Here is a 23,819-nt window from a genome sequence, read left to right as displayed (position 1 = left end):
TTTTCGGTGGTGCCCAGTGACAGGACAAGAGGTAACGGGCACAAACTTGAGTATAGGAAGTTCCACCTAAACATGAGGAGGAACTTGTTTACCTTGAGGGTGGTAGAGCACTGGAACAGGCTGCCCAGGGAGGTGGTGGAGTCTCCATCTCTGGAGACATTCAAAACCCGCCTGGACGCGTTGCTGTGCAACCTGCTCTAAGGTGTCCCTGCTCTGGGACGTGGGTTGGACTAGATGATCTCCAGAGGTCCCTTCAAACCCTATGATTCTATGATTCCCCCTCTACTCTGCCGTAGTGAGGCCACAACTGGAATACTGTGTCCAGTTCTGGGCTACCCAGTTCAAGAGGGACAGGGAACTGCTGGAGAGAGTCCAGCGTAGGGCAACTAAGATGATTAAGGGATTGGAGCATCTCCCTTATGAGGAAAGGCTGAGAGAGCTGGGACTCTTTAGCCTGGAGAAGAGAAGGCTGAGGGGAGACCTTATTATGGCGTACAAGTGTCTAAAGGGTGGGTTGACGGAGGATGGAGCCAGACACTTTTCAGTGGTTCCCAGTGACAGGTCAAGGGGCAACAGGCAGAAGTTAGAACATAGGAAGTTCCATTGAAATACAAGAAAAAACTTCTTTAACTGTGAAGAAGGGTGACAGAGCACTGGCCCAGGCTGCCCAGGGAGGCTGTGGAGTCCACTTCTCTGGAGATTTTCAAGACCCGCCTGGATGCAGTCCTGAGTAATGTGCTCTAGGCAATCCTGCTTTAGCAGGGGAGTTGGACTAGATGATCTCTAGAGGTCCCTTCCAACTCTGAACATTCCATGATTCTGTGATTCTGTGATAAGGACAGGGGAGGGTGAGGTGGCACACAGGGGAATTTGCAAGGAACCAGAAAAGGCAGGTGAAGGAGATCTCATTGGAATGGTGGGGGCTGTTAGAAAGGTGGTAGTTGTCTGCTAGGTGTGTGACAATTGTCCTGGGGGATATTCGCTGGCGTGTCCAGCACAGACAGCCCCAGTGAAGACCCTCTTCTGCCAGTCCTTCATGTCTTTCCCAGGAGTCCTGGCTGTGGGAGCACACTGCTTCTTGCCTCCGCCCTGAAAACCCACATAGTTATGCTGTACACTGGTGTTTTCTTTTGAGCGGCACAACATTCTTGGGAATATTCTTGAGGACAAATTTGGAAGAAGACCTAAGCCTTCAGGCCCTGCCCTGAGGAGACCCCCTGGTACGCTGGAGGTGCTGTTAGGGAGGCCAGCTCTGTCAGAGCAGCGCTCAGTGCCTGTCCCTCCTGTGCTCACAGGGCTGCCACACAGCAGGACTAGGAGCTGCCCGAGCACTCAGCCTTACAGCAAGGCAAGGGCTCCGGAGGAGACCGTGGAAGTGGCAAGAGAGCAGCTCTGGCAAGACCAAGGGCAGTGCTGCTGTGCTGGGACTCTTTCCCCTCCAGCTCTGCACACAGGCACTCCCCTGCAGCTCCACAGAATGTCTCAAAGGAAGGGTCTTGGGCAAGCAAGTCATAGAATCACAGAATGGAATTCTTTGGGTTGGAAAGGACCATTAAGATCATCAAGCCTAACCATCAACCTAACCCTGCGAAAACCACCACTAAACCATGTCCCTCAGCACCACGTCTACCCACCTTTTAAATTCCTCCAAGGATGGTGATTCCATCACTTCCCTGGGAATCCTGTACTGATGCTTGATAACGCTTTCAGTTAAGAATTGTTTCTTAATATCCAGACTAAACATCCCCAGGTTAAATGTGAGGCTGTTTTCTCTAGTCCTGGAAGTTTCTTTATTTAGTTGAAATAGACAGAGAGCATGGGTCCTCATTTACACAGTCTGTGGGTCCCACAAATTTGGGTAGATGTGTAATTGGAAACAGCTCACACAGTGACATTTCATTTGAGACAACATTACACAAAGCAAAACAAGCAAATCCCAGAACAATCAAAAAAACAAAACCCAAGACAAAAAATACGGCAGATGGGCTTGGTCTATAATGAGATAGATTAGGAGTGATTTGCAGAAGAAGAGACTTTCTTACTTCAGAAAATCATCTGGTCATCAATTTCCACATTGCATCCTTGAGTTCCTGGTTCCTCATGCTGTAGATGAGGGGGTTCACTGCTGGAGGCACCACTGAGTACAGCACAGCCACCACCAGATCAAGAGATAGGGAGGAGATGGAGGGGGGCTTCAGGTGGGCAAATATGCCAGTGCTGAGAAAGAGGGAGACCACGACCAGGTGAGGGAGGCACGTGGAAAAGGCTTTGTGCCGTCCCTGCTCCGAGGGGATCCTCAGCACAGCCCTCAAGATCTGCACATAGGACAGCATAATGAAAACAAAGCAAACAAAAGCAATCAAGGCACTGAACGCAAGAAGCCCAACTTCTCTGAGGTAGTCTGAGTGTGAGCAGCAGAGCTTGAGGATGTGGGGGATTTCACAGAAGAACTGGTCCAAGGCATTTCCCTGGCAGAGGGGGAGTGAAAATGTATTGGCCGTGTGCAGCACAGCATAGAGCAACCCACTGCCCCAGACAGCTGCTGCTATGTGGACACAAGCTCTGCTGCCCAGGAGGGTCCCGTAGTGCAGGGGTTGGCAGATGGCAACGTAGCGGTCATAGGACATGACAGTGAGAAGAGAAAACTCTGCTGTAGCAAAGAATAAGAAAAAGAAGACCTGTGCAGCACACCACTGGTAGGAGATGGCCCTGCTGTCCCAGAGGGTATTGGCCATGGCTTTTGGGAGAGTGGTGGAGATGGAGCCCAGGTCCAGAACAGAGAGGTTGAGAAGGAAGAAGTACATGGGGGTGTGGAGGCGGTGGTCGCAGGCGATGGCGGTGATGATGAGGCCGTTTCCCAGGAGGGCAGCCAGGTAGATGCCCAGGAAGAGCCAAAAGATCGAGAGCTGCAGCTCCCGTGTGTCTGCGAATGCCAGGAGGAGGAAGTGGGTGATGGAGCTGCTGTTGGGCATTTGCTGTTCACTCTGGGCACAAGGACCTGCTGAAGGAGTGGAAGACATTGACAAGTTAAGGCAGACTTCTTTGAGCCCTTCCTGTGCTTTTTCCTAAAATATCATTCCAAAATGACTTCATTTTCTTTGTAAGCGCTTCATTCAGGTTTGTGCTGTTGAGGGCAATTTCCCTTTGCAATGTCGCTTTGCAATGTCCATTTCTCCACACTGTTCTCTCTCCCTGTGAAGCTGAGCAGAGAGGGATGCAGAAGGGTGGAGGGGCTCTCTGCTTCCTGGAGCTGTCCCTGCCAGGAGCTGTTGCTCTGTCCCCAGGTCTCCCCCTGCCAGTGCTCCCAGAGCCCATCCCACCCGTTGTGTGCTCAGCTCTGCCCTGCAGCCCCCTCCCAGCAGCAGGGCACTGCCCAGGGCCACCTCCCTCTGTGCGGGTACAAAGGAGTGGAGCAGATCCAGCCTGATGCTGCAAGCAGAGGGGATGCTGGTGCTGTCTGTAGGTGGAGGAGTGGGTGAAGGCACCTGATGAGGTTTTTGGCAGATGTGGTGATCCCTCAGTGTCACAGTGACAGCTCCTTTCCCTTAGGAGACAGCTGAGAGCACAGAGCCTGGAAAGGTCTCTGTCTTTAAGGTAGCCCCTGCCTTGACTTTCCTCTGAACAGCAGAAGGACACTGCCCTGCCAGAGGTTGTGTTCTTTCCACCCACGGCTTCTCCCCTGAGAATCTCTGTGGGGAGCTCCCTGGGCAGGCGGAGAGCTGACCCTGGCAGGCGGCAGAGTCCCTGCCCCGGCACACAGCCCTCGGCGTGCAGGGACCCTGCTGGCAAGGACAGCCCTGCCCACCCCTGCCTGCACACCTATCTTCAAACCTCAGAGCCATCCCTGGGAGAAGGCAGCTGACCTTCATTGTCCCTCTGATGGTGCAGTGGGGCATCCCTGCTCTGAAGCACAATGTCCTTCAACACACCAGAAAAGCCAGGAGAGCCAACCTGACAGCTCCTATCAGCCATGGCATATGCAGGTGTAGGAGACATTGCCAGGAACTCATCCGCATTGCCCCACAGCCAGAGACTTACCATGGGAAAGGCTGTGAAGATGTCTCTCCCAGGGAGCTCTCAGATATAGGAACGACACCCCAGACTGCCCTTATCTGAGACAGGGAGACCTGGGGACAGAGCAACAGCTCCTGGCAGGGACAGCCCCAGGCAGCAGAGACTCCCTTCTCTTGTCTGCCCTCGCTGCCTGCAGGCAGTGCCCTCAGCCCTGCTGCGCTGTGCAGAGGAGCTGCTCCTGGGCAGAGCTGTCTCTCTGCAGCACTGCCCGCTTGCCAAGAGCTCCCTCCGTCCCAGCAGCCCGGCCCAGCTCAGCAGCAGAGGACAAGCCCACGGTGGCACTCTCTCTGTCCCCTCTGGGCTCCCTCAGAGATGTCCCTGGAGCTCCAGGGCAACCTGTTGGGAAACAAGCTGAAGTCATCACTGATGTTTTCTTCCTCAAATGGGGAGAGACAATTCTTTCCAGCAGTTTCAATTCTCAATCAGAGAAAGATTGAGGTCCAAGAATAACTTTTTTTTTGGTTTAGTATTAGAGAGAACACGCAGACAATGCCAGGGAGATATCTTTTCCCGTTAAGACGGAAGGGATTAAGCAGAGTCAATGAAGGCTTCTCAGCCTGGGTTTGTAGTCCCTGGGGTTACAACAGGAGTTACCTCCATCCCATGCCCACCACAAACCCCCAGCAGGTGGCATTCCTCTGGACTCACTTCACAAGGGCACAAAAGCAGCTCCTGCATGTGAGCTCCTGGTCTCAGCTCCCTTGTGAAATAATGGAGAGGGAGGGCAGGAGGAAGATGTTCGGACACAGACACCTGGGGACATCTTTGGTGGCTGGGGTGACCAAGAGGCATGTTGGGAATGGCAAGCTCTAGTGGAGCAGTTCATAGAGACAGGGCAGCATCTGGGGGCATCTTGGTGGAGGCTGGTGGGAAATCCCTTTGGCCAACTTCAATGACACAAGGTGTCCACGTGGAGGACAAGTGCCCCTACAACTCTTCCTTCTGCCCAGGACAGCCCATAGAGGGATTCAGCTGACCAAATGGAGTCATGTGGCACAGGCAGAGCTCAGTCTCTCTCTTTCTCTTCTCCATCAGCTGTCTTTTCCACATGTCCCTGGAGTACGATGGCAGTTGTCTCACGTGCATCCCTTCATTGCCTGACCTAATTCAGGGCAGCTGAACCTCAATTTAGTTTACAGATTCCGTCCTGGAATGCTCGAGGAGGTGCCAGGGCTCTCCAGCACAACTGCATGCTCCTGACAGGGACAGCAGAGGTCCTGTACAGGAGCCCCGTCCCCACCCAGACTGGCTGTGTGACAGGCATCACCCAGGGCATCTCAGACAGAGTGGGTGCCTTTGGGCCAGTGACTGAATCCCACCCCTGCAGTGGCACGAGGTCTGTCCCTTCTTTCTCCAGTAGAGTGCATGAACAGCAAGCACATCACACCAGGGTCTCCTACTGTGTTCCTTCGCTCTCTAACTCTGCTGGTTCTTCTCGCCTCCAGGGTTTAACCCTTGATGACACGATCATGGATCAGGCCAATGATTTTCACAGTGGTCCTGAAACACATGATGTCCACACTAAGGACACTCTCAACGTCTTCTCTTCCTTCCTGAGATCAGCTTCACCTCCACCACAGGCCCTCAGGGCAGCAGAGACACAACAGACAGCAAACCCCTGCCCTGCTCAGACCGCACAGCCCAGCTCTGCTTCTCTTTGGCACTGGACTGAGAAGGGTTTGCTCCCTTTGTGAGAACCTCATTTCTTCTTCCCACTGCCATGTGCCATCCACTCCAGCGTGTCTCTGCTCTGAATTAAAGCTGCAATGTTTTTGGGAAGTGACAGCCGATGGCAAATCCTCAGAACACCACAGCTTTGCGTGGTGTTTTTCTCTGTGCAATACTCAGTGAGGACAGAGAGTCATCAGTAGAGCTTGGGACGCCATCGGGTCAGGGTGAGGTTGGGACGCAGGGGTGGTGGTTAAAATCTGCCGAGAAATAGTCACTGGCATAGGACAGTGTAGGACAGCCTGTGGTGGGGATGGCCTCTTTGTGGGGGCTGTGACTACCCAACAGAACTGCAATCCTCGTGCAACCGACTATGGCTGCTGTCTCTTACCATCAGGACCCCAAGAGGACACCAGGGCCCTACAGCACCAGCGCTTTCCTGCCACTTCACTCAGCCAATTACTCCATAGAGCCAAGGAGGAGCCCTCGCATTGTCCTGCACTGGGCATCACACACCCCCACATCTCATTGCCCCCAGGAGGAGCCCTGAGTGTCCCATGAGGGAAAGAAATCCCATTCCTGAGGGAAAGGATCCCCATTGCTAGGGGAAGTGGGTCAGGGCTCGAACATCCAGCTTGATGAAACACATCCAGGGCTTTCACAGCCACTTACACATTGGATTTTCAACCTGTAACCAGTGCCTCTGACTTCCTGCTTCACCAGCCCTCAGGGATGATCCCTTTCCTGGTCATTCCCTCCATGGTCTCTCCAATGATGGCCCTCAGTGGGGCTCGCTACCACCCTCAGAAACTTGCAGCTTTGCTGCTGCCTTTTACTTCTCCAGAGGCATGGTCAGTCTGTCAGGATCTGCAGTTCAGGAACATGGCACCAGAGGGCTCATTCACATGCACAGCTCACAAGCCAGGTCTCTGACCATGATTTCCTCCACTCCTCAGTTCTTATCTGCTTAATGAGAGAGATGTCAACAGTGACAATATTTCAATACTAAAAAACTGTAAGGAAGGACTTCCTTTTTTCCCCACTTGTCTTCATTTGTCTTCTTACACATTAAGTGATATTGGCAATCTCCAAACGCTACTGAAAGCGAGCATCTCCAAATGGAGGCTGAATGTGTAGGGCAGTCAAGACCCTTTATGTCAGACACTCTGTGGGCAGTCTTTGTCCCAACCCACCCAACCCCCATTTCTCTCTTCAGCCACCCGGGACTACAGCAGCCTTGTTCACAGCTGACCTTCCTCCACTGCAGTCCATTGGCACCAGTTTCTACCTGTTTTACCTAGAGAACAAGCTGCACGCAGACACAGAGGGATGTTTCTTAAATGTCACAAAAACATAAACAAAGGAGGAGATGGTTCAATAAAAAATAAAACACACTCTTCTGCTTTAAATGAAGTCCACATTACTTCCTCTCAAGTCCACTGTTCACAGCAGATGGCATTAGACCAACAGAAAACACATTTGTCTGCCAAGCCCAAATCCGAAGACCCCAAAGCCCTCCCTTTAATGGCCTGTTTCTCCATATTCAATCTTTGCTCACAGTGAGGCACACGTTGATGTCATGAGCTCCCTCGATCTAGAGAGGGAAGCAAAGAGACAAAGTGAACAAAATGCTCTCTTTTGAATAGCCAAATCTGCAGTAATCTAAGTGTATCTGGGTTACAGGAGCACCTTTAGGAGACTCTGCAGCATCTAGACACACTCGTTTCTCATTCCCCTCCAGCGCCGGACAGCTTGGGTGCAATTGTCAAGAATTCCCTTTCTACTCAAGGGAGAGAAATGAGTTGTCTTAACTGAGGTGCTTTGGCCTACCCCACCTGTCTACCAGCTCCTGATCCAGAAAGTCTCCCAGCAGCCCTGAGTCACGTTACCCAGTGCCACGTGGGGGCATCACCTACCCACGGGTATCTCTGAGGCAGTGGACGCCTCTGTGTGGGCAACTGCATCAATCCCTGAAGGAAGATGTTAAGCAGAAGCTGAAACAACGCGGTGTTAGAAGTATGTAAGAAGTCTTCATATTCTCAACTTTGATGCTGGTCTGTAAATTGTCATTATTGGTTCATAGGCCATGGACACGCACCAGCAAGCTGATGGCCCTTTCTCTCCCTCTCTGGAAGTACACATTTATGCATCTGGTCCCTTCTGACTGGTAACATTTGACTTTGCTCAAGTAGCCCCTGCTTTGATTCCTATCCACCGTTGGCTGTTTTCCTCTAGAGTCCTGCCTTGAGGCACAGAGGCCTGGGAGACCTTGCTGGTGATAACGCAGTCAGAGAGCACACAACATAGATCTATCTATGCCCACTTTTTAGCAGTGATAGCGTCTTATCTGTGCTTCTTTTTCCACTGTCCCTGAAGTAGTACCAGGTCGTTATGGTGCCCTTGAATTGACTCTGAAGTTTCAGCTGAGTTTTGATATAGACCATTTCTGTGCTTGGAAGACACTGTCCTTGAAGACCAGCTGTACTGAGCTCGGCTGCCTTTCAATGCTGCCAACCATGAGATCCCCACTCAAACTCCCAGGACCAGGCTGAAGTCTCCTCCTCTGATGTCTGGCATTTGCCTTTCCTTCCTCACTCTCCTTGGCAGCTGTGTTGCAACTGTTTCAGTGTCACGAGAGCCAAGGCTTACAAGGACCTTCAAGTCCCTGACCATCTCTTCCACGCTGGCAAGGATCACATCCAGGCTTGTATTGTCCTTGTCAGCCTGTCTGGCAGCTGTGCTGAGGAGCTCTCCCAAGACACTCCAGAACCGTCCTGGACTGTTTCACACTGCTGTGTTCCCCTTCCAGGAAACGCCAGGGCCGTTAATGTCCCCAGTGAGGCCCAGGCTCCTACATCCAGACACTTCCATTGGGTTCCTTAAACAAGACTGTGCCAGCTTCCCCACCTTGACTGCAGGTTCCTCGTCTCCCACCACCATGTCACCTTGACTGGCCCTTCCTCTGACCCTCATTCACAAGGGCTCACCCAACTTGTAGCCTTCATCATGAAGGAACTCCATACATCAAAGAAACTTCATCACTTTGGGGGTACACCACGCCAGATCCTTCCAGCCTGTCTCTCCTGAAAAGCCAGTTCCCATCCCATTCGCCCAGGGGTCTGCCTTGTCTCACCATGCCTTGGCAGTTACGCCATGGATGTCAAAAAGCACATGCTCCAGCTCATCCTGGCTATGCCCTTGCCTGAGGGCAAGAGCGCATATTTGGGCTGTAGCACCGCAGCATTTCTGCCCCCTCTGGGCTCCCTGGGGGTGTCCTTGGGGCTCCAGGGCAATATGCTGGGAAACAGCCTTAAGTCATCCCTGATGTTCCCTCCCTCAGCTTGGGAGGGACACCTCTGTCCAGCAGTTCATTTCTCAATTAGAGACAGATGGAGGGCCAAGAATATCTTATTTCTTTTCTTATAAGACAGGACACCCAGGCAATGCCAGGGAGCAATCTCCTTTTCCTGTTTGGAGGGAAGGGATTCAATGGCAGCTCCATCACCCACTTCCTCCTCCTGGCATTCGCAGACACGCGGGAGCTGCAGCTCTTGACCTTCTGGCTCTTCCTGGGCATCTACCTGGCTGCCCTCCTGGGAAACGGCCTCATCATCACCAGGGAGGCACTGAGTCCACTGGGTTTCACACATATCCCATGTCAACCTTTTAATCTGACCTATATTCCCCCACACTTCCGTGAGAAGAACTTGCAGGCAAGCAGGGCTTCGTCATGCATAAGTTATGTGGGAAGACACATGCCATGACTCTGAACCTGCCCCACTTCCTCCTCCTTTCTCTTGGCTTCTACGGTTGAGCATGATGTCAAAGAGTACAGAGTATCCGTTTGGTCAGTCTGGGTCAGCTGTCCTGGCTGTGTTCCCTCTCATCATGCTGAGAATCCCCAGCCTAATCGCTGGTGGGGCAGAGTGAGGAAAAAGATCTCAAAAATCAACAAACCAAAAAAAAAAAAAACAACCTAACCTCAACCTCAACACTATTGAAGCATTGCTCAACAACAACCAGACCAGCAGTGTGTTGTCAATACTGTTTAGGCAACAAACCCAAAATACAGCACCACACAGACTGCTGTGAGGAAAATTAACTTGACTCCAGACAGGCCAAGTGACACAAGGCAATGGGAGAGCTTCCTGGGGTGACCTTCCAGACTGAGGGTGGGGGTTACTGCCTCTGGGAGTGTGACACTCATTGCGTGTTAACAGAAACAGCACTTTGGGCCTGTGCAAGACTTACCACTAAATGTCATGGAAACACCAAGGGAGGAATAAAGTTTTTTGGGGGAATGGACAAGTTTGTGTAAACCTCAAGAAAAGGGCAAAAGTAGCCCATCATGTTTAAAGAGGTTGCTGGTAAAGCCCCTTGTGTGGCCATGGGCTGCAAGTGATCAGCCCAGCCTCTCCTGTCTTCTTCTCCAATTCTACCAAAGTGCTGCGGGGGTGACGGGGCTCTCTGCTCTTGGTAGGTATGGAGCTGTGAGCGCCAGCCACTGGAGTGGGGATGACAAGTCACAGGGGCTTGTGCACCTGAGGGGGCAGAAATGGAGAGCCCAGCGTGCATCCTTATCGTGTTGCTGGGTGGGTCAGTGTGTGTAACTGCTGGCAAACATGAGGCTGGAGAAGCCAGCCAGTAGGATAGAGACCTGGGAGCCAGGTATGAGAGAGACCATGACTGGATACCGGAGAGACCAGAGGCTCTGGGAGCTGGCTAGTGGAGGGAGCAGGTGGTCCAAAACTTCTGCTGGAGAAACTGTGGGGTCTTGGGACTCTGGTACTGTTGAGGTTTTAGGCCTGGACCAGGAGGTGAAGGGACTATATGAGAGCAGCAGGAATATATGGAACTCTGCTTGGGGATGGACAATGAGTCAGCTGAGAGTTGATGGCTGAGGATTATCATGCAGACCAACACGGGCAATGCTATGGTGGGTGTCTGCTACAGACCTGCTGATCTGCAGGGGAGGAAAAAGAATTAGACGAGGCCTTCTGCGGGTCCTGGTTCTCATGGGGCACTTGTGCTACCTGATAGCTTTTGGAGGGACAGCATAGCAAGGCACAAGTCATCCCAGACCTTTTTGGAGTACAGTGATGATAACTGTCCGACACAAATGAGTGAGAAACCAGTGAGATGAGACACTCTCTGGGACTTCATACTTGCAAAGAAGGAAAAGCTGGTCAGGGATATAAAAGAGTTTTAGATCCTGTGAAAAAGGAACAAGGCAAATAGCAGGATACACGTCCTGGACTTAGGAGTGAAGACCTTGGCTTGTTGAGGGACGTGCTTACAAGAATCCTATGGCATGTGGCCTGGGAGAGAAGAGGTAGATGTTCAAAGACCTCATCTTCAAGCTCAAGAATAGTCCATCCCAGAACCATTTGTGTATGTGTGGTTGTATCTGTTTGAGGAGTGACTGTGGAGAGGAGGTGATCCATGCTCAGCTTCTGGATAGACTGCAAGTCTAAGACCTGGATGGTCTCATAGCCCTTGATAGCTGGGACAACTGCCATAGCCAAGAGGGCAAAGACCTGGGTTCTGTTTGTGCCTTCCAGCCTTGCCAGTAGCTTGGCAATTTGCAGCACAGGTTGTCCCCCTCCTGCCCCTGCTTTCCTCCAGGCTGTGGACACCCATGGTGCTTTCCCCCCTTGCTCTCCCCTGGGAATTTCTGTACCTTCACTGATGTCTCTCTGCCCTCACCAGCTGCACTTTGTAGCAGTTTTGCTCTCTCCTGCTTTGTCCCACTTCCAAGGAAAGCTCAAAAATCTCAGAAAGCACCCTGCAGGCAGGTGACCTCACTCATCAGCCTTCTTGGAGCCTTTCACCTGAGCAGACACAAGTAACCTCACGAGGATCTTCTAAAACATGTGACTGCTGCCTTTCAGCTTCTTGGAAAGACACAAAGACGCCATCTGCCCGCTGCTGTCCCGTCAGATACTCAGGCAGAAGGGACAAACCAACCCATATCCATTCCCTCTTCCTGGATGGGGCTCCACCATACAGGGGGGTAATAATGACATTCAACAGTGTTGGCCCAAATGCTGATCACTGAGGGATTCTGCTTACGACTGGCTTCTATTAGGACGTTGCACCACTGAGGACATTTGGCCCTGACCATCTAGCCAACTTCCTACCCACAGTATGATCACCTTCTTCAGCCCAGAGAGTTAGCATCAGTCTGGCTGTAAGGAGACTGTCAGGTACACAACATGCCCTTGTTTCTCCTAACCATTCTGGTCCAGCAAAGCCTTTCTTGTCCTTCCACTGCCTGGAGATGGCTGCAGGAGGATGTACCCCATCACTCTCCAAGGGACTGAGGAAGGCTGACCAGTTTAATTACCCCAATCCTCACCCCCGCCCTTCGTGAAGATGGGTTTGACATCTGCCTTTTCCATAGACCCCCAGAACCTTTCTAGCAGCTCTGGCACTTTAGACGGCACAATCCACAATCACAGAACAGGGTGACGTATCAGACAGGAGCACTTGCAGTGAGCCTGTCCAGGGCTGTGGAGATGAACGTCCCTGGGACGGTGGGGATTTGTTCCTGCAGTCACACACAGAAATGTCAGAGCTCTGTCGGGTGCCCACACCTCAGCTGGCCTCGGGCACTCCTCATACACACACGGCTGATCAGAGACACGAGTCCTTCCCTTGACCATGCAGAGGCAGTGCACGGCAGCTGTCACAGTGTCTTTCTGACGTCCTGCTGCCACCCCCAGAATCTGGGAGGCACCGCAGCCCTGCGGTGTGTCGCCCTGCTCTGCTCTCCTCCGGAGGATGGACACGGGGACCTCGGTTCAAGGAAGCATATCCCAGTGCTGCGTCCAGGTGTTTCCCCAGCGGATGTTACTCTCCAAGTGAATGACCTCGTCTGTCGCACTCGCCTTCATGGCACCCCCAGGAATAGCTGATGGCATTTGTGCTCACTCGGGTCCATCTCCCCACACGCACATGCTGTGCATGCTTAGGTTTCATGGGTACAATGCAAAGGTGGACTTCTGGCCTCCTCATTTGATGTCCCTCTATCTGAAGGGACAAAGAACCTCTCTGAGCCAGGGCGAGAGTCCATTGCTAGAAATGGAGGTTGTTCTTGGCTGGACCATGATGGTGGCCTTGGGGCAACTTTCCGGGGGTGTCCCATGGGCACAGGCACAGCCCAGACACTGCTCTGCTGCTCCGTCATGTCTATCGCAGGAGCCCGGCTGTGCCAGGACACTGCTGTGTGCCCCCAGCCTGCACACTCCCACACTTCAGCTCGTCCCTGGCTATTTCCTCTCCGGGGCACTTGCCAGCCCCACCAGCCAGACCCTCCCTGAATCTGGCCACCTCCTGCCCTCTCCCCAGCCCACACCAGCAGAGCAGACCCATTGGGACTGGTCCCACAGCAGGACATGGAGGCCAGTGAGAATGATCACCCAGCTGGCATGCTGTGGAGAACTCCTCCGCAGGTAGGTTGCAGCCCCAGCTGACAACCTTCCTGCCCAGGGTGGCGTGAGAGAATTGGCACAAGGCAAGACAAACATATCGGTGCAGGGTTTCTTATTTTTTTTAAACACACAGAGAGAGCGGCTCCTTACACAAACTCTCTGGCTCACACAAGACAGGCAAATGCTGACACCGAAACAAGATAAATGATGAATATTTTGTTGACGGCAGCATTGCAACCCAGAAAAGCTAAAAACTAAGGTAAAAAAGGGAAAAAGCCTACCAAAGACCGTCTAGGCCCATAAGGAGTTACATCATGTGTGATATGTAAGAGAAGCTAGGCGGTTCATTGCATCCTCCAAAAAAAAACAGTAATCAGTTTCCACAGGGCATCCTTGATCTCCTGGTTCCTCATGCTGTAGATGAGGGAGTTCACTGCTGGAGGCACCACCGAGTACAGAAATGACACCAACAGGTTCAGGGATTTTGATGAGATGGAGGGGGGCTTCAGGTAGGCAAATATGCCAGTGCTGACAAACAGGGAGACCACGGCCAGGTGAGGGAGGCACGTGGAAAAGGCTTTGTGCCATCCCTGCTCAGAGGGGATCCTCAGCACGGCCCTGAAGATCTGCACATAAGACAGCACAATGAAAACAAAACACCCAAAGACTAAACAGACACTGAACACAATAAGCCCACCTTCCCTAAGCACAGCAGCTGTGCAGGAGTGCTTGAGGATGTGGGCGATTTCACAGAAGAACTGGTCCAGGGCATTGCCTTGGCAGAGGGGCAGTGAAAATGTATTGGCCGTGTGCAGCACAGCATAGAGAAACCCACTGCCCCAGACAGCTGCTGCCATGTGGACACAAGCTCTGCTGCCCAGGAGGGTCCTGTAGTGTAGGGGATGGCAGATGGCAATGTAGCGGTCATAGGCCATGACTGTGAGGAGGAAATACTCTGCTGATATAAAGACGAGAAAGAAAAAGACCTGCGCAGTACATCCTACATAGGAGATGACCCTGGTGTTCCAGAGGGAATTGGCCATGGCTTTGGGGAGAGTGGTGGAGATGGAGCCCAGGTCCAGAACAGAGAGGTTGAGGAGGAAGAAGTACATGGGGGTGTGGAGGCGGTGGTCGCAAGCGATGGCTGTGATGATGAGGCCGTTTCCCAGGAGGGCAGCCAGGTAGATGCCCAGGAAGAGCCAGAAGGTCAAGAGCTGCAGCTCCCGTGTGTCTGCGAATGCTAGGAGGAGGAAGTGGGTGATGGAGCTGCTGTTGGACATTGCTTCTTCTGAGCATTGGGCACTGTCCAAAAAGAAAAGGCAGTTCAAAGATAGTGAAGACTTTTCTAAGAAAACAAAACAAAACAACACAAAACTGCTCTGTATCTCTCTGAAGCTTCAGAGACTGCCTTTCCCTCTTAAAGATGACCTTTGGCACGTCCCTCTTTTAAGCTCTAATTTGTGGTGGCTGAGGGTGCCCCAGGGAGCAGAGAACTCTGCTGTGAGCTCTGGAGGGGTCAGTCATACCCTGCAGAAATAGGCAAATAGGAACATGGCGTGATCTCAGGTTAAATCCACTCATAATGTCAAAGAGATTTTCATAGAATCATAGAATCATAGAATTGCTGAGGTGTGAAGGGATCTTTAAGATCATCAAGTCCAACCATTAACCTACCCTGACAACACCACTTCTAAAGCATGTCCCTAAGTACCACATCTACCCTTTTTTTAAACACTTCCAGAGATGGTGAATCCACCACCTCCCTGGGAAGCCTATTCCAATGTTTAATAGCACATTCAGTGAAAAAGTGTTTCCTAAGATTCAGTCTAAACCTCCCCTGACATAACTTAAACCCATTTCCTCTCATCCTATCACTTGTCACCAGGGAGAAGAGGTCAGCCCCCACCTCTCTACAACCTCCTTTCAGGTAGTTGTAGAGGGGATAAGGTCTCCCCTCAGCCTCCTCTTCTGCAGGCTGAACAACCCCAGTTCGCTCAGTCGTTACTCATAAGATTTGTCCTCCAGACCGCTCTGTATTTTCAGCATTGTTGCTCCCTGTCCACCTGACTGCAGAGCAGAGCTGTGTGAATTTTGTTTTGTTTCTACTGTTCTTGTTTCCCCAATGCACCTGAGGAGTGTTTTATGGCAGAAATTGTTGGACTTTCTGCCGCACTCCGTGTGAAGCCTTGTGGGTCCTGAGAGGCCGAGGGGCTGTCCCTCCGTGTGGGGTGAGGGCAGTCGGTCTGTCCAGCAGCCCTGCTCTCAGCTGCCCTGTGCTGGCACCTCTTGGAGCTGGATGATGATGGACTCAGACGTTCTCCTGAGAAGGAACTGGCCACTGCTGGGACCAGAGGAATGCAGTTTCCCTGTGCCGCTCTCCAAAGCCCTCAGCCCGTCTCATCGTACCTGAGGAGGATCTCAGCCCTCCCCTCCCAGCCAGGGACACAGAGGACTCCCTGCAGCTGCCTGCGCCAAGACGCCCGGCAGCATTGCCATGACCTGAGCACTGAGGGGTGTCCTCCATGGGGCTGCTGGCCAACATAGAGATGCCAGAGGAATGCTGTGCCCGTCTGGAGAGCAGCCTGCAGCCTAGCACGAGCCCCTCCAAGAAGGAGTTGAATGTCCTAATGGGTGGGGTGTCTGGAAGGGAGAATTGGGTCATTTGTTTTGCCCTGAGCCCACAGATTATGAGGAGACTTTACTCCCATGGACATATCGTCACGGCAGGTGCCAGAGGGTTGGTCTGTTAACTGCAGCTTAGCCCCAGCCCTCATCCCAGCAAGTCAAGTGCTGACAAGAAGGGGAGCAGACAGGGGAGGGGAAAACTGGAGAAATGCCCCAGTGCTGCTGCTGAGGGCGGCAGAAAGGGACAGGCGGTCGGGGATTGGGTCATTTCCCCTCTGCAAGGGTGAGGCCGCTGGGCAGGTGCCCCATGGCCATCAGGGAAGAGGCTGGGCTGGGTGGGAGAGGAGAGCAGGGGGTGGCTCCAGGGAAGGCGTCTGCCCTGCAGGACATGGACGGGAGATGCTGGGATCCCCCATGCCCGGGCATTTCTGGCAGCAGTTCCCTCTCTCCCTGCCTATGTCTCTGCTGCCTGGAGCTGTCACTGTCGGGACCAGTTTCTCTGTCCCGATGTCTCCTCACTGTCATTACTCATAGACCCCATCCCACGCTCTGTCCAGCTCTGCCCTGCAGACCCATCCTGGCAGCAGGGCACTGCCCAGGGGCATCTCTGGGTCTGCGGGGGATCAGGAGAGGCTCAGACAAGTGCTAACGAGAAAAGGGGTCTCTGTGCCAGCTCTGGAGTGGAGAAATCCATTCCCACCTCGCACTGCCCACCCAGCCAGCCAAGAGGGGGCATTTCCAAGCACAGACACCTTCCTTTTCAGTTGAAAGGTGCCCTGATGTCATGCTTGAGAAGGACCCTCTGCAAATGACCTTGGGGTGATCTGGAGCGGTGAGCAGCCCTGACCCTCAAAGCACCATCTTCAAAGCAGAAGGAACCTGCCCTGCCCTGCCTTGCCGGGGGTCACTCCTTCTACCCAAAGATATTTCTCACAGCATGGTGGGGAGCTCCCCAGACAGGCTGAGAGCTGATCCTGGCAGGCGGCAGAGTCCCTGCCCCCCCCCCACAGTCCCCAGGTTACAGGGACCATGCTGGCAAGGACAGCCCTCCCCACCCCTGCCTACACACCCACCTTCACACCCCTCCAGACATTGCTGGGAGAAGGCAATCCTACTGCCCTGTCCCTCTGATGGTGCAGCAAGGGATCCCTGATCTGGAGCATGTCTCCTCTACACTGGAGAGAGATCCCATAGGCTGTGGGCTATACCATCTTTCCGAGATCCTTCCAGGAACCACAGTTGCAATGCCCTGCACCCAGAGACTTACCCTGTTAAGGGCTGTGCAGATTTCTCCTCCAGTGAGTTGTCAGCTGTCCTCCTACTCCAGAGTGCATTTGCGCTCTCTCTGCCTCCCTTGTATCCCCTCGGTGCCTTCAGGACCAAGCAGCAGCCCTGCTGCGCTGTGCAGAGGAGCTGCTCCTGGGCAGAGCTGTCTCTCTGCAGCACTGCCCGCTTGCCAGGAGCTCCCTCCTTCCCGGGAGCCTGGCCCAGCTCAGCAGCAGAGGACCTGCCCAAGGAGGCACTTTCTTCTCTCCCTCCAGGCTCCCACAGGCATCCCTGGGGCTCCAGGGGACCTGCTGAAGTAATCACGGATGTTCCCTCCCTCAGCTGGAGGAGACTTATCTCCTGCGGCATTCCTTTTATTGGAAAAAGAGTTGGATGTGAGAATCGCCTCTCCTAGTATTGGACAGGACACCAGGGGGCTGTAAGAGAAGGATGTAAGATTTCCAAGCTGGGGAAGGGGGGGTGCGGGGGGCGATTCCATTGTGTGAATTGGGGCATTTCATCCTGGGTCTGTAGTCCCAGGGCCAGAAAGACATTCAGTTGTTGTTTGTCAATGTACCGTATCTGCTCTGAAGAAAAGCATTTGCATAGGTGAGGTCTCAGACACTTGGTACAAGGATTCCTCGAGGCGTGTCACAGCTTTTCTGGTGCCACAGCTGGTCCTGAAGGACAGCATCCTCCAAGCACAGCAAGGATTGAAACTCAGTCTAAACTCGAAAGGCAATTCAAGGGCACCACTAGGAGTGTTTACTACAGCAGGAACAGGTAAAGAAGCAACAAAGCTACTGTGTGGCCACTGCTGAGTTTCACAAGAGCAGGTGTAGGGAGAGCTGAGATTGTCCATGACCTCTTTGCCTCAGTCTTCCCCAGCAAGGTCTTGCAGGCCTCTGTGGTTTGAGGGAAGATCCTGGAGGAGAACACCCAGGGATGGATGGGGATCAGCCCGGTAGGCAGTTCAACACCACACAGCCATGCACTCACTTCCACCAAGTGGGACGATGAAAGAGGAAAGAAAAGGTACAAGCAGGAAACTCATAACTCAGAATAAAATTAAATTAATAAGCAAAGAAGAAGTGGAAGAACAAAAAAGTGAGAAAAGAAAACAAAACAAGCAATGCAAAGGCAACTACTCACAACCTCCCAAAGGTAGAGTGCAGCAAAAGATGGCTGAGCTTCTCCAAAACTTCTCCTCTCTGCTTTAGTGCTGAGTATGACATTATATGGCAGGGAATATCGCTTTGGTTAGTTGGGGTCATCTGCCTGGTTGTGTCCCCTCCCAACCTCTTGTGCACCCCCAATCTATTCACTGTGGGGCGAGCAGAGTGAGGAACAGAGAAGGCCGTGGTGCTGTGCAGACACTGCTCAGCAACAGCCAAAACATGGGTTTGTTATCAGCATTGTTTTGGTCACAAATCTGAAAAAGAGCACCAGGAACTTTTTATGAAGAAAAGTAACTCCATCCCAGCCAGACCCATTGCATCATGCATGATCTGTGCAAGGAAAAGCTTTGTGGAGTCCATGTCCTCAGGTCAGGGTCACAGTCAGGTGGGAGGCACTGAGTCCACTGGGTTTCACACATATCCCATGTCAACCTTTTAATCTGACCTATATTCCCCCACACTTCCGTGAGAAGAACTTGCAGGCAAGCAGGGCTTCGTCATGCATAAGTTATGTGGGAAGACACATGCCATGACTCTGAACCTGCCCCACTTCCTCCTCCTTTCTCTTGGCTTCTACGGTTGAGCATGATGTCAAAGAGTACAGAGTATCCGTTTGGTCAGTCTGGGTCAGCTGTCCTGGCTGTGTTCCCTCTCATCATGCTGAGAATCCCCAGCCTAATCGCTGGTGGGGCAGAGTGAGGAAAAAGATCTCAAAAATCAACAAACCAAAAAAAAAAAAAACAACCTAACCTCAACCTCAACACTATTGAAGCATTGCTCAACAACAACCAGACCAGCAGTGTGTTGTCAATACTGTTTAGGCAACAAACCCAAAATACAGCACCACACAGACTGCTGTGAGGAAAATTAACTTGACTCCAGACAGGCCAAGTGACACAAGGCAATGGGAGAGCTTCCTGGGGTGACCTTCCAGACTGAGGGTGGGGGTTACTGCCTCTGGGAGTGTGACACTCATTGCGTGTTAACAGAAACAGCACTTTGGGCCTGTGCAAGACTTACCACTAAATGTCATGGAAACACCAAGGGAGGAATAAAGTTTTTTGGGGGAATGGACAAGTTTGTGTAAACCTCAAGAAAAGGGCAAAAGTAGCCCATCATGTTTAAAGAGGTTGCTGGTAAAGCCCCTTGTGTGGCCATGGGCTGCAAGTGATCAGCCCAGCCTCTCCTGTCTTCTTCTCCAATTCTACCAAAGTGCTGCGGGGGTGACGGGGCTCTCTGCTCTTGGTAGGTATGGAGCTGTGAGCGCCAGCCACTGGAGTGGGGATGACAAGTCACAGGGGCTTGTGCACCTGAGGGGGCAGAAATGGAGAGCCCAGCGTGCATCCTTATCGTGTTGCTGGGTGGGTCAGTGTGTGTAACTGCTGGCAAACATGAGGCTGGAGAAGCCAGCCAGTAGGATAGAGACCTGGGAGCCAGGTATGAGAGAGACCATGACTGGATACCGGAGAGACCAGAGGCTCTGGGAGCTGGCTAGTGGAGGGAGCAGGTGGTCCAAATCTTCTGCTGGAGAAACCGTGGGGTCTTGGGACTGTGGTACTTGTAAGGACATAGGTCAGGACCAGGAGGCTAAGGACTATATGAGAGAGCAGCGGGAATACATGGAATTCTGCTTGGGGATGGACAATGAGTCAGCTGAGAGTTGATGGCTGAGGATTATCATGCAGACCAACATGGGCAATGCTATGGTGGGTGTCTGCTACAGACCTGCTGATCTGCAGGGGAGGAAAAAGAATTAGACGAGGCCTTCTGCGGGTCCTGGTCCTCATGGGGAACTTGAGCTAAGATCTGGATGGTTTCATAGCCCTTGGTCGCCAAGAGAAATGCAATTGCCCAGACGGCAAAGACCTGGGTTCTGTTTGTGCATTCCAGATTTGCCAGCAGCCTCGGCAATTTCCAGTGCTGGTTGTCCCACTTTTGCCCCAGTTTTCCTCCAGGCTGTAGACACCCATCTTTCTTCCCCACCTTGCTCTCCCCTGGGAATTTCTGTACCTTCACTGATGTCGCTGTGCCCTAACCGGCTGTTTCTTGGAACACAAAGCCATGGGATCGTCACCAACTCTCTCTGGGTGTCCTCTTGCACTGCAGCACTACCCTTGGAGTGACATTTTCTCTTCCTCCTGTCCAGCTGCACTTTCCCAGCTGCATTATAAAGCATTTTTTCTCTCTCCTGCATTTTCCCACTTCCAAGGAAAGCTCAAAACTCTCAGAAAGGACCTTCCAGGCAGGACACCTAACTCATCAGTGACTTACAACATCAAGCCTTTCAGGTTACCAGACAGAAGTGACCTCTCTGTGATCTTCTAAACCACCTGGATGCTGCTGCTGGCCTTTCAGCTTTGTGGGTAGATGTAGGCAAGCCATATGCCTGCTGCTGTCCCTTCAGATACTCAGGTAGAAGGGACAAGCAAACCCATACCCATGTCCTCTTCCTGGGTGGGGCTTCATCGTTCAGGCGAGTAATAAGGACATTCAACAGTGTTGGCCCAAATGCTGATCACTCAGGGATTCTGGTTATGACTGGCTTCTGGGAGGACTTTGTACCACTGTGGACATTTGGGCCTGACCATCTAGCCAACTTCCCACCCACCACACCATCCACTGCTTCAGCCCAGAGAGCATCAATATGGCTATAAGGAGATGATGTCAAGGTCATGCACAATGCCGGGTACACAACATGCCCCTGTTTCCCCTAACCATTCAGGTCCAGCAAAGACTTTCTTGTCCTTCCACTGCCTCGAGGTGGCTGCAGGAGGACGGACCCCATCACCCTCCAAGGGAATGAGGAAGGCTGACCAGTTTGTAATTAACCCAATCCTCACCCCTGCCCTTCTTGAAGATGGGTTTGACATCTGCCTTCTCCATAGACCTCGGAACCCATCTGGCTCAGCTGGCACATTTGAGGGCACAATGCAGAATCACAGGACAGTGTGACGTAGCAGGCACGAGCAGTTGCAGTGAGCCTGTCCAGAACACTGGAGATGAACGTCCCTGGGACGGTGGGGATTTGTTCCTGCAGTCACACACAGAAATGTCAGAGCTCTGTCGGGTGCCCACACCTCAGCTGGCCTCGGGCACTCCTCATACACACACGGCTGATCAGAGACACGAGTCCTTCCCTTGCCCACGCAGAGGCAGTGCACGGCTGTGGTCACAGTGTCTCTCTGACCTCCTGCCACCACCCCCAGAGGCTGGGAGGCACCGCAGCCCTGCGGTGTGTCGCCCTGCTCTGCTCTCCTCCAGAAGAATGGACACAGGGACCTCGGATCAAGGAAGCACATCCCAGTGCTGCATCCAGGTGTTTCCCCAGGGGATGTTACTCTTCAAGTGAAGTGACCTCGTCTGTCGCACTCACCTTCATGGCACCCCCAAGAACAGCTGATGGCATTTGTGCTCACTCGGGTCCGTCTCCCCACATGCACAGGCTGTGCATGCTTATATCTCATCTGTACAATGCAAATTAGACCTCCTCATTTGGTGTCCCTCTATCTGAAGGGACAAAGAACGTCTCTGAGCTGGGGTGATGTCCAGTGCTGAAAATGGAGGTTGTTCTTGGCTGGACCATGATGGTGACCATGAGGCAACTTCCCCGGGGTGTCCAGTGGGCACAGGCACAGCCCAGACGCTGCTCTGCTGGTCCATCATGTCTCTCGCAGGAGCCCGGCTGTGCCAGGACACTGCTGTGTGCCCCCAGCCTGCACACTCCCACACTTCAGCCCTTCCCTGGGGTTTCCGTCTCCGGGGCACTTGCCAGCCCTGCCAGCCCAGACCCTCCCTGAATCTGGCCACCTCCTGCCCTCTCTCAAGACCAGACCAGAACAGAAGACCCATTGGGACTGGTCCCACAGCAGCACATGGAGGCCAGTGAGAATGTCCACCCAGCTGGCATGCTGAGGAGATCTCCTCCCCAGGCAGCTTGCAGACCCAGCTGACAACCTTCCTGCCAAGGGTGGCATGAGAGAATTGGCCCAGGGCACCCTAGGAACGTCCTTTTGCCCCAGGGACAGGGCAGACTCCCGAGATGCCCCACCACAGCAAAGGGTTTCTCTGTCCATGTTTGCCCTGCTCTTCTCCTGGAACAGAACCTCTCCCTTCAGAGCCTCTTCCCGAGAGAGCTCATCTGTGCTGGCCTGGCCAGCCATTCCTGCACCGCTTCCCCAGGCGTCCCACAGCCCCCGAGCTGGTGGTGCGGCTCTGCAGAGCCGGGGGCTGTTGTGCCCAGGGCCATGCTGGTCAGGCTGGGAGGCAGACCCAGCTCAGGTGGTTCCTGCCCCCTCCACCTCAGCATACAGATGCTGCCCCTTCAGCTGCAGAGAATATCTCGGAGAAAGGATATTGGACAAAATAATCATCAGAGGTTCTTTTATTTTGTTTAAACACACAGAGAGCAGCTCCTTAGTTACACAAAGTCTCTGGCTCACATAAGACAGGGAGATGCTGACATAGAAATAGGATACAGGGTGACTCTTCTCTTTTGTTCACAGCATTAATACAAGCCAGAAAAGCTAAAAACCAAAGAAACAAAAATAAAAATATACCAAAGTAAGTATGGGCGTGCAATGAGGTACATCATGAGTGATCTGCAGAACCAGATGGGCAGTTCATTGCTGCTTCTGAAAAGAGACCAGTCCTCAGTTTCCTTAGGGCATCCTTGAGCTCCTGGTTCCTCATGCCTCATGATCCTCATCCCTCAGATGAGGGGGTTCACTGCTGGAGGCACAACCGAGTACAGAAATGACACCAAAAGGTTCATAGATTTTGAGGAGATGGAGGGGGGCTTCAGGTAGGCAACCATGACAGTGCTCATAAAGAGGGAGATCACGACCAGGTGAGGGAGGCACGTGGAAAAGGCTTTGTGCCGTCCCTCCTCCGAGGGGATCTTCAGCACAGCCCTGAAGATTCGCACATAGGAAAAGAGAATGAAAGCAAAACAAACAAATCCTATTAAGGCACTAACTACAAGAAGGCCAACTTCCCTGAGGTAGTCTGAATGTGAGCAGGAGAGCTTGAGGATGTGGGGAACTTCACAGAAGAACTGTTCCAGGGCATTGCCCTGGCAGAGGGGCAGTGAAAATGTATTGGCCGTGTGCAGCACAGCATAGGGAAAAACACTGCCCCAGGCAGCTGCTGCCATGCGGACACAAGCTCTGCTGCCCAGGAGGGTCCCGTAGTGCAGGGGTTGGCAGATGGCAACGTAGCGGTCATAGGCCATGACTGTGAGAAGATAAAACTCTGCTGAAATGAAAAAGAAAAAGAAAAAGACCTGTGCAGCACATCCTTGGTAGGAGATGACCCTGGTGTCCCAGAGGGAATTGGCCATGGCTTTGGGGAGAGTGGTGGAGATGGAGCCCAGGTCCAGAACAGAGAGGTTGAGGAGGAAGAAGTACATGGGGGTGTGGAGGTGGTGGTCACAGGTGATGGCGGTGATGATGAGGCTGTTTCCCAGGAGGGCAGCCAGGTAGATGCCCAGGAAGAGCCAGAAGGTCAAGAGCTGCAGCTCCCGTGTGTCTGCGAATGCCAGGAGGAGGAAGTGGGTGATGGAGCTGCTGTTGGACAT

The 23,819-nt window shown here is 52.8% G+C and overlaps 3 protein-coding genes across 3 annotated transcripts in view; all 3 read right to left on the bottom strand.

Annotated features, from left to right (window-relative positions):
- Window positions 1–23,819, bottom strand: part of LOC309684213 (olfactory receptor 14A16-like) — a gene marked incomplete at both ends in the record, with an annotated part of 151,839 nt that extends 128,020 nt beyond the window's left edge. The window contains one exon of the mRNA XM_082500153.1: window positions 23,085–23,819. Within this exon, the coding sequence (XP_082356279.1) occupies window positions 23,085–23,819 (735 nt within the window). The remainder of the gene's footprint in view (window positions 1–23,084) is intronic.
- On the bottom strand, window positions 2,052–2,972 carry LOC309684185 (olfactory receptor 14J1-like; the record flags this gene model as incomplete). Its single annotated transcript, XM_082500130.1, has 1 exon — window positions 2,052–2,972. The coding sequence occupies one exon, from the start codon at window positions 2,970–2,972 to the stop codon at window positions 2,052–2,054; it is 921 nt and encodes a 306-aa protein (XP_082356256.1).
- LOC309684184 (olfactory receptor 14I1-like) lies at window positions 13,520–14,455 on the bottom strand (the record flags this gene model as incomplete). The annotated part of the gene is made up of 1 exon (XM_082500129.1): window positions 13,520–14,455. One exon carries the CDS (start codon window positions 14,453–14,455, stop codon window positions 13,520–13,522), a length of 936 nt encoding a protein of 311 aa, XP_082356255.1.

Source organism: Vanellus vanellus, assembly GCF_965231255.1.
Source record: "Vanellus vanellus genome assembly, contig: HAP1_SCAFFOLD_45, whole genome shotgun sequence".
Classification (NCBI taxonomy): domain Eukaryota; kingdom Metazoa; phylum Chordata; class Aves; order Charadriiformes; family Charadriidae; genus Vanellus; species Vanellus vanellus.
Note: the sequence above shows the minus strand (reverse complement) of the source record. Positions and strands in the feature narration are given on the sequence as shown.